At 42.7% G+C, this 10,699-nt stretch overlaps 1 protein-coding gene across 1 annotated transcript; it reads right to left on the reverse strand.

The window, feature by feature from the left end:
• Positions 1-2,959: 2,959 nt before the first annotated feature.
• LOC104268405 (ribosyldihydronicotinamide dehydrogenase [quinone]-like) lies at positions 2,960-9,446 on the reverse strand. Its single transcript, XM_009878716.1, is given in 6 exon segments — positions 2,960-3,291; positions 4,420-4,521; positions 5,711-5,824; positions 7,675-7,805; positions 9,282-9,401; positions 9,404-9,446. Coding segments are annotated over 6 exon segments (663 nt in total). The 5' UTR covers positions 9,426-9,446; the 3' UTR covers positions 2,960-3,117.
• Positions 9,447-10,699: the final 1,253 nt, after the last annotated feature.

The following is a 10,699-nucleotide window of genomic DNA, read 5'->3' on the forward strand; positions in this document are numbered from 1 at the left end:
ACAACTCCTTTCTGTGAAATCAGATGTACAACATAATATCTTGACAGCTGTTGCTAGACTAGTGCCCTTCAGCAAATGTGGTTTGATCTCTTCTGTGTCCACAGCTGAGATACAGCTGATTGCCTCTTCTCTGAACTGATACAGGAGAAGTAGACTTGAAATAAAGTGACAAGAATTATGAGGCACATAGAGCAGTTCCTTTATGAGAACAGATTACACAGGCAAGAACTGAGACTGACTGCAGGAAATAAACCATCGACTAGCGGTTCTCACTTTTTCCCCTCTCCTCATCATATACTCCATAGTACAGTGGCTTTCAAATCGGGATGATATTCCTGAAGAAGTTACATTAGGAGTTAAAGCATGTGGAGAATGGTGATCTGGCTGATACAATCTACTTGCATTTTCAAGAGGCTTTTGACAGTTTCATATAAATTTATTTTTAAGGAAACTAAGCAGGCTGAGAAAGGTCACGGCATGGAGACATGTTTAAAAGATAGGACAAAGAGGCAACAGTAAATGGTCAGCTTTCAGAACAGAGGGAGGTTACAAGTGCAGGGATCTGAGCTGTGGAAAATGACCTGGAAGAGGATACGAGCAACGAGGTTGAGAAAGTTTGCTGATGAAACAGAAAGGAAAAATGGTTGAGTGACTGGGTAGTGAGACAGGAAGTGAAATTCAAGTTATGTAAAGGGGTGCACACGAAGAAAAAAAATACCCTAAATTGCTGTATAAAATAATGGCCCCTGAGCTGACCATTACTACTGATGGCCAAGATCCAGGGTTGGAACAGATGAAAACAACTGTATGTCAGAGATTAGGAAAGGAATATTAGGAAAGGAATAGAGGAAGTCATATGAATCCAGGAGTTACAGTTGATTCTGTGTGCACTTCTTGCCCCCTCTTCTCAGGATAGTGAGATTGGAGGAGTTGAGAGAAGAGCAACAAGAGTGACCAAAGGCCAATACTCTTGTATTAGCTTCATGCAAGGAAAAAGCTGTCCCACTGAACTTTGTCAAAAAATATTGGCTGCTTTCAGGCTGGCATGAATTCAAGAGATGGCTAAAGAAAATTCAGAGCAGAGATCTATTTGGTTTGGTAAATACATAGAAAATGCGTATAGCTCAGGAAATCCCCCAAACTAAATATAGTTGGCACGCAGGACAGTATTGAGGGGAAGTGCTTGCTTTACTGGGTCTCTAACCACTGTGAAGTAAAAACTTGGTGTTGAAGGATGCTTGTTCTAACCTAGCACAGCCCCACTTGTATACTTACATTACAAATATCCAGTCTAATATGGGCACTTATTGCCTCTGTGTCTATGGGAGCTCGTACATGTCTGCCAAAGAGTGTCGAGAAGTGTATCTTCATCATTTAGGTCAGTCTGAGATTCTTCATCTAATGGTTAAACCCACTAAGCTCTGCGATTTATCCAATGCTAACACTTGGTTTGACAGTTGCAACTTCTGCTTTCATATCCATTTCCTTCTTTCTTGACTAGTCTGGTAACAACACGATGAACATAAGGATGATTCCTCTCCTATACATTTTTAATACTTGCATTTGTCCTTCAGCCTCTCTTCAGGTAACTTTGTTTTCCTTAAGTCTTTTAAGGAAGAATCTGCTTTGCCCACAGCTTATGTCTGTAATGTTCTCCGTTTCACTTTCTTCTTCCTGTACAAGAGTGACTGAGTCAAAGCAAATCTCTTCCTTGTGTAACCTGAAGACTTTGGCTCATACACCCTAAAGCAAACATCTGCAACATCTTTGGGCAGCACTGCTCCCCGGGGTGTGGCTCTGCTAGAGGTGGCCCTTTCACTCCATACAAGGAGGAACAGGAGCATGAGACTCTCTCCCTGCAGTTCGTAGTGTGGTGTATCAGCTTATGGTATGTTTATTATCCAAACAGCCCTTAAAGGAATGTAAGGGTGGGGCATGGCAAGGCTGCTAAAAGAATGCATGGCAGATGAACGAGGTAGGCAGAGGCCTAAGTGTCATTTGACAGAGACTCGGAGAAACGTTTCTTATTCAGGCCACATTCTTTTAATATCAAAGTGCAAAGCCAGCTGTTAGGTAAGCCGACTGAAGCAAGGAATTGTGTAGCTAAGCAAGAAACCCACCTTTTGCCACCTGCACAAAAAAGGGGTAACAGCTCTCAAGTACAAAAATAATCCTGCTAAAATTGACAGTAAAAGTTGCTGATGTTAAGAGCCAGGAAGTAATTTTGTCCCACTAGACCCTGGGTCATAGACAGAGAGCGCTCCCACGGGTTTCGGGGCAGGCCCACTTCCCCTGACGCCGGGGGGGGATGCACCCAGCTCTCCAGACCCAAACAGCAACTCTGCCTGGCGTGAAGGGGCAGAGAACAGACAGGATTCCTTCTGGCTTCTATTTAGGGTAACAAAAATAGAGAACTCCCTTTGATTTTAGGAAGCCACATACTTCACAAATGGGAGCTACGTTTCATAAAGAAAAGCAATACGTGCACATACTGCTATATGAAATTTGTATTAGGGTTTTTTTTCCTTTTCTGTTATCTGTCACAGCTCTAGTATTTCTTTGTAAATATGTGGAAGAGCCTGAGGCTGTCCACAAGGCTTCCCAGCTCACTAAGTCACTGTGCAACTGTCTCTTTCCATTATTCCTGATCAGGCTTCATAGCTCAAAGGCACATGTGTAGAGCTTTCACTTAAAAGAACAGGATTGGCCATAACGAGGTTGAGTATGGGCAACATATTCCCTGGCAAATAGAAAAAAAAGTGGTAGCTGGTACAAAAAGGTGTTAAAATAAATGTGGCAATGTACTGTACTGTTTAATAAGCAGCAGTGATATGATCTGCAATTAAATACTGCTTGTGTTACCAACCACTTGTAGGCAGGGTGTCACTGTTTATATGAGCAAGGATAATTCTTCACTAAGAGTTTTGCAATCATCATTGAGCAGAATCCCTCAGGAATAAATGAAGATAAATGCTATATTGTCAGTTAAGCTGCTAGCTGTAGGACTCCAGGTACTTGCAATACATTTGAATTAGGACACTCACATTCAGATATTGAGGTAAAGTACCAAAAAGAACGGAGGGAAGAAAAATCTTTCTGTAGTCTTGTACGTGAACGTTACTTGAAATACCACTCAGCAGAGCAGTTTATGGGTTCTTCCTTCCAAAGAGTCTTCAGACGCTGGGCCCAGGCCACCAGCATCTCCTTCCTTTCCTCCTCAGAGGCAGCCTTTGGAGCAAAGCAGATGTGAGGTGCGAGGACTTTGACACCACAGAAGTGCATGATTCCATGCTGGACTCAAAGCAAAGAAAGAAATGCCTCAGGAAATAGTCTTCTCACTTTCATTCAAGAATATGGAAAATTCAATCTGAAACTACTTCTCTGACCCAATACAAGGCATGTTTTCTAAAGCTGTGCATTTATCAAGAGAAAGGAAATAAATTGCAAAAGTTCATTACCTATCCTGGCAGTTGCTACTGAAAGCCAGGCATTAAGCAGAATGACACACAATACACTGAAAAGCAAGGTCAACTTCATTTATTCTGCTCTGTGGAATTTATTATTTAGTGCTATTAAAGCCACAGAACTGTTCTCTTGGCTGCTGTATGCTATGAAATTCGCAAGGATCGGAGACTCCCTTAAGTTCATTGCACTGTTTGAATCTCCTGATCTGCAGCCTGTTTCTCATCTACTTCTAAGTATGTTTTTAACCTTTTGCCTTTAGCTTAGACAAATGATCCTGAATGAAGGGTGTTGCCTTTCAGATCGGCTCAGCTAGCCATTCTTCCTTCTGTATTTCTGAATTCACCGTTGTGTTTCACGATTTTTGTCACGTTGACTTGCAAGCTCTGCAGCCAGCCAACCTCGCAAGGGTGGACAGCTCGTAAACGCAACAGGAATGTGACCAAAGAATTTAAGCAGGTCCCTTTTGTATTATAGTCAAGAAGTAGCTTGCCCAATTTGCCTCACCACCCAAATTTCTCCAAGCGTGCTTGCTACTTCCGATAAGAAGGCAGAAAAGGCATGCTAACTTTGGTATGCTGATCATTAGTGACATGAGAATGTCTGACTCCCCTCCTGCCCTGCATCCAACCGTGAATCACGTAGCTATGGGGAAAAAGAAATCCTGCACGCTAGGCCTGAAGGAAACCCTGTAACACCAGAGAAACAGAAGGCTGAGAGTACACCCTTTCTCCAGATTCTAGTCTAGCAGAAGGAGCACAAAACAACTTTAAAACTCTTGTGAACTTTTAAAGTAGTCTTTTAAAGGGCCCGGTTTGTAACCTGCAGATGCTTAGAACTGACAACTTAAGTATTTCTTATTATATTTTATATAAAATAAACAATAATACAACTGTTAAAAATAACTGGAATAATAAAAATTAAGGCAAACAGCCACCAAATATCCATATATTATACCTGCATAGGCCACAGGATATAGCGAATATCGCCACTGATGCTTTCTTTTCCATACGACGCTTTGCTTCCGCCAGTGGTGAAAGAAAACAGGGCTAATTTGTTCTAGAATTAAGAAAGCAATGCTTAAGTCAGGCATGTTTAAAGAAGAATGGCTGAATAGTTCAAGAGAGATTGAGGGGAACCTGGACAGCACAAATTTCTAGAGGAGATTGTGTCTTCTTTCCCAGACCTTCCGTGTAGCAGCAGCTCTGAGGCAAACAGTGATGATGTACAACTAGAGAGGGAACCATGTGTCAGGGCTTTGGGCAGGGGCAGGTTAAAAAGTAAAGGAATTACATGTCTGACAGTCTTGTGTGAGGCAGGGCTGACCCTTGTTTTCCCCCATGTGATGGCTGGAAAGCACTGTGTGACTGAGAATATCTTTATTTGTGTCCTTCCCGAGCGTAGAAATTAAATGCTGCGGTCCCCCCTGAGCGTGCAGCTATGATCACTGGGGGTTGCTCCTATTCGTTTCAGTGTGGCAGTCATTTCTGAAATTCACACATACTGAAATGTTTGGGATTGTTAAGAAGATCAGCAGTTACAGAGATTAATATGCAGTGAATGTAAATGTGAAACTAATATTGATTGTTTCTGGATGTGCCAGTTGTTACTCAGTAAGATCCAACAAACAGTGAGCCAAAATTTTCCAGGGGTATTCCTAGTGCTGTGGACAACAAAAAAACCCAGGAATTCTCATTTAGAGATACTGATCTTGCTTAATTTATAAGCTACTGAGAAGTCAAGGTTGAAAAGGAGATAGCTGGGACAGAAGCTTGTGAACTGGGCATTTCAGGTTTCTGATTAAGTTCTATAGATTAATTCCAACCTTTGACATTTAATCCCAGAACAGGATCTTGTCACCTATTCTAGAATGTCACTCATTACAGATTTGTGCAGTCCTGTGGTGGTGGGAAGAAATGGCAGACTAGAGTTTTAGGAAATGGATGGATTTTAACTGCTTGCAAGCTGTATGGATCCCAGTGCACTCTGACACACCTACAAAATTATAAAGCTCATTCTGAGGGCCAACTGAAAATCTCTAGGAGATGGTTTAAATCTTTAGGAACTGTTGCATTCTCCTTATTGTCCCACCTTTCAGACCTTTTAACAAGCCACCAAGTTACTCAACGTGTTACCAAAGCATTATTTCAGGAGTGCATAAAACGAGAGCTTCAAACAAATGTTAACAGAAAAGAAATGCCCTCAAGAGCATGGTGCAGATATTAATAAAACAATCTCAAACACATACCTTGAGCAAACCAGAATTGTAAGTCTTTGGCAAATCGTAAGCAAATCCTTGGATCAAGACTCTGTCCATCCAGCCCTTCATGATTGCTGGCATGCTGAACCAATACAAGGGAAACTAGGCAAAAATTAAATTAACCTGTTAGCACAGAGTCTGGGCCACCCTTACACCTGGTCTACAGGCCAAATCCTATTCTCTATAGCCTAAACCTATTGTGTCTTATTTGCATTATCTTGAATGTTTTATGGACTCCTAATCTAGGATGCATCACTATCACTATACCGTTGTAAACGCTGCACTAAGGAAGAAGAAATTCTGTAAAAGCTCATCCACATGTGCCTTAATTCAAGATGGAAACAACGTGGAAACTGGGCAATCACCATTATCTTTGGAAGTGGTGAGCTCGGTCTGCAGTTAATATTAAATTTATGGTGTCTTTGAGAGGCTTTTTCTCTGTTCTTTCCCTTTTTTTTTTTTTCCTGCACCAGAACATATTTGACTTCATAGCATTCTACAGAGAGAAAGTAGAAAGCAATCCCTCCCTTCGGGGGATGTTTTACTATACTTATCTCAGATGCTATTGTGTAAAAATTATGAAGACTTAGAGTGAGATGCTTAACTGAGATATGGTCACATCCTAAATTTCGTCTAGAATCAGATAGTGTAATATATATAGGCTCTGCCTACGGCCAGCAGTCACACAGGCACACAAGAAATGTGGGACTAGTATTGTCTTACACAGTACTTCTGGCACGTGTGGCCACCGAGGACAGAGCTGGCGCAGGGGTGAGCAGAGATGGGGCGTAATGACCCATTAGCACGTCCAGATAATGCTGCTGCAACTCAGCAATAAATGAGGATGGTCTGGTCAGGGAAATCACAGAATCCCAGAATGTCAGGGGTTGGAAGGGACCTCCAAAGATCATCTAGTCCAGCCCCCCTGCCAGAGCAGGATCCCCTACAGTAGGTCACACGGGAACGCATCCAGGTGGGTTTTGAATGTCTCCAGAGAAGGAGACTCCACACCCTCCCTGGGCAGCCTGTGCCAGGGCTCTGGCACCCTCACAGGAAAATTTTTTCCAAATCCAAATTCTCCGATCCCGCTGGTTGCACCCAGCTGCTCTCTTGGAAAATAAGTCTTGCCCCGATTTCTGCCTGATAACTGTGGTCATGTATGTCTTTGTGCATCCAGATAGGAAGTGTGGTCAAGTGTTGCTGAATTACTGGATTTGCTGTTGCAGTGACCTGGTTAATTTTACTACTGATCTGTGGTTGTTACTGTTCCGTTACTTAAAGTGTTTACTCCTAAAGCTGCCCGTCTGGTATGTGTTACCATATCCCAAAGCCTTAAGCACTTGCACACATCTCTGTGTGTAGATCTGTGTTTGCTCTGCATTCCCTCCAAGACAAAGGAGTAGCTTTGGGCTGCCTGATAACATGACACGGTTCTCATATTGAGAATTGTAGCGTTATTTTGCACTCGGTACTTTCTGGTCAGAGTTGCTCAATGCAATCGTTTTGGAGTGCAGGTAGCGTGAGGACGAGCTTTCACAAAACATCTGCAATCAGACTACTTTTGAATGTTAATTTTTAAGTGAAACGCTTACATTGCATTTTACTTTGGTATTTTGAGGGTCTAATTTCAGCTGTCTCCCTACTCCCAAACAATGCCAGTGTGGAGCCATTATGTGTGACAAAAACACTGTGCTAGCATGAATAATGCTCACACATACCTGGTATTTTTGGTATTTTCTAAACTCCACATCATATCAGAAAAAACTGACACCTTGAAATTGCTGTACTGGATACAGACTGTTTTAACTTGATGGCAGAGTTACTACCTCTTCTTACTTTGGCTAGGTTCAATGTTCCTACTGAAATGTATAATCTTCTCACTAGTGCTTTTCTTTTGTTCAAGCCCGTATATTACAACTGAAGTCTTTTTTCATACAATTTAAAATAATGACCTGAAAAATAAGCAAGTCCGCTTCCTGCACCTTCTTTTGCTCTTCAGTCAGATCACTGGACAAACCTCCTCTCATGTAAGCTTTCCATGTCTCCACAGCATAACTGAACTCTTCTGAGTTGTGCAAGCAACCTGTGGGTAGAAATGAAGAGTCATTCCTTGCCCTGTTTCCAGCATCACAGCCATATCAGAGTTAAATACATGTTGCAATCTACAGTTCTAAACTGAGTAACTGCTCTTCTGCCACTGCTTTTCCCCTACTTTTTTTTTTTTTGGAGTGGATGTTCAGCATCATCACAGCTGGCAGTGATTCGATTTTAAACTGGAGAGGGTGTAGTGTCTCAGAGTAATAGAAATTTTGCCTTTCTGTAGCAACATATGAAGCGTAATAAAAGGACCTCAGCCTGGCTCTAGACTCTGGTGATGCAGGTGGATGTTTTAAGAGGATTTAAGAGATTTTTCCTAATTGCTCTGCCTCTGTATTAGGGATTACTGAAACCACCACGCAGTCACAAGCCCTGTGTAGCCGCTTTTCAGCCTCTCCAACTGAGAAACTCAGCAGGGGCTGGGTAACCACTACTGGCCAGCTCGGCTGTCTCCATTGCAGTTGGCTGAACTGACTCAAGTATGTCTGAATTGGACACAGAATTCCATTCTGCTCATTCAGCTAGCAGATCATCAATCTTGAGCAGAAGAGAGAGGCAGTAGCTTCATAAACTCTGGCAAGTCACAGAGCGGTATCCGAAGGCATTTCTCACCCACAAGAAATGGACTTTGATTGTGGACATATGTTAATTCAATATTTCCTCACTGTGATGTCACGGAGCCAAGGTTCATAATCAGGACTGGACTTTTAGAAGCTGAGTGGACTCCTATGTGGTCATTAACAAGTTTCCTCTTGTTTTTGCCAATAGTGGCACTGGACCTGTGCTATTTCTTTTTGATGTTTGTTTTAAAAAGAGCTTCAGCTGTTGCAGATTATGTAATGGCTTTGTGTCACCTAAGCTCGGAAAATCCTGGAGCTAAACACTAGTAAGAGCACAGTGAAAATACCACATAAGCCTAAGAAGAGCATTACTGTTTTTCTTGAGTCTTAACTGCATCATCTAGTAATTTTTTGTAATCATGTAGTTTCAAAGTACTTGGGAGGTGCCAAGACAACTCAAAAACACAAGCACTTAAATGCCTGGAGCTAACTTGCAGAAAGCATTTGTAATCCTGTTGATTAGGAGAAGGTGGTTCTTAGAACGTGTTTCCAGTTGATTGTAAATACTGTAAAAAATAAGCATTTTCCCTCACTCTCTTTAAAGGCAAATACTGTTTTACAAATTGATTTTTCTGACTGAGGGGCCGTTTCTAGGGATCACATTTATTTAAATAAAGATGACATTTCCCGGGTTCCTACAACACTAGCATTTCTTAGTCAATGCTAATAGAAGATAAAAAGCTAGGTCTTGTTAGTTGCAGGATGTTTGTAAAAATAAGAGCAACTATTTTTGGACTGTACCTAACAGCATGGTTCTGGATTGCTAATGCAGCAGCATAGACAAGGTGAAAGTTTGTTTCATCGTTAATTCTTGAAAAAAAGTGTATTTTGCCCAGTCTCACCAACAATGTCATTTCTTGTTGCTCTTGGCTCGAACTGCATTGCATACAGATCAGACACCGTGACACTGCAGCCCTGCTTGCTCAGTTCTTCCACAGCAACCCTCTTCAAAGATCCGTTGAAGGATTTGGGCTCTTGATGTGCATAGACTATCAGGACTTTTTTCCCTGGAGGCAGAAAGAAACCCAAAGATACCCTTGAGTATAGGAGGCAGATACGGAAGTTTGTGGAGCCAGTCCTTTGCTTTACTCTGGTGTGTTTTCCACACAGTGAAAACAGGATGATGATGGCAACATTTGACATCCGTGCGGCAGTTACAAATGACTCCCAAGCAACTATGTTTTCCAAGCAGCAAAGAACTAGTGAAAACAGGATGATGATGGCAACATTTGACATCCGTGCGGCAGTTACAAATGACTCCCAAGCAACTAATCAGTAAATGCCCCCACCCATAATTTTGTGTTACACTGAGCTTTCCTGGGCGGGACTTGGTGGTCAGTGGGTGCACTTCCATAGCCCTGCACCAGCACAGCCAACGTCAGAGCACCATCAGGGTGACAGGTTAAGTTTAAGGTGTCAGGGATAATTGATAGAACCTGCGCAGAAGGCTTGAAGAAACCATACCTTATTTTGAACCTAAATTAAAAGGGGTGGTTATATCTCCCATGTGCGTGAAACAGCAGCTTTGCCAAAAAGGCTGTTAAAATCTATGGTCAGGTGCCATCATAAATGTGTAAATGTGACACATGTATCAACTATTTAAACCCCTGCTCCTTAACTTATTCTGGAATAAGTCAAGAGCAGTTCCTGCTCTCAGCAAACAGGTAGTTCATCAGCTGGCGGCAACACCCGTTCACCGATTATTTTGCTGCGCTGAGATTATTTCTGCAACCTGTTGGTTTGTTTCCATTTCACCGATTATTTTGCTGCGCTGAGATTATTTCTACAACCTGCTGGTTTGTTTCCATTTCTGTGGAGCTGAGGGCACCTGGCGCTGGGAGTTCTCAAAGGCCGATTTTAAGAAGTAATTCCTTGGGACCCCAACTAAACATGACGGATACCAGGCTAGAAGCAAACAGCATTTGTTTGCCCTTACCTGCCATGTTATGGAAGCGCTCAGCGCTCTGTTCTCTGTCACGACAGTCCAACGCCGCCTGTCAACTTAAAAGTGACAAAGTTTGCTTCTGTGAGAAACGCTAGGGAGAGGTACAGCGGGAAACGCGTCGCTCTGCGGGGTTGGGGCGTGAGGGGAAAGCCCTGTGCCTCTGGCTGTCTGTCTGCCTGTGTGCCCTGGACCTCTGTCTGTCCGTCTGTGGCTGTCTGCCTGTGTGCCCTGCGGCTGTCTGTCTGTCCATCTGTGTCCGTCTGTCTATGTGCCCTGTGCCTCTGTCTGTCTGTCTGTCTGTGTGCCCCGTGCTCC

The sequence above is a fragment of the Apaloderma vittatum genome, unplaced genomic scaffold, assembly GCF_000703405.1.
Source record: "Apaloderma vittatum isolate BGI_N311 unplaced genomic scaffold, ASM70340v1 scaffold35971, whole genome shotgun sequence".
Taxonomy (NCBI): Eukaryota; Metazoa; Chordata; class Aves; order Trogoniformes; family Trogonidae; genus Apaloderma; species Apaloderma vittatum.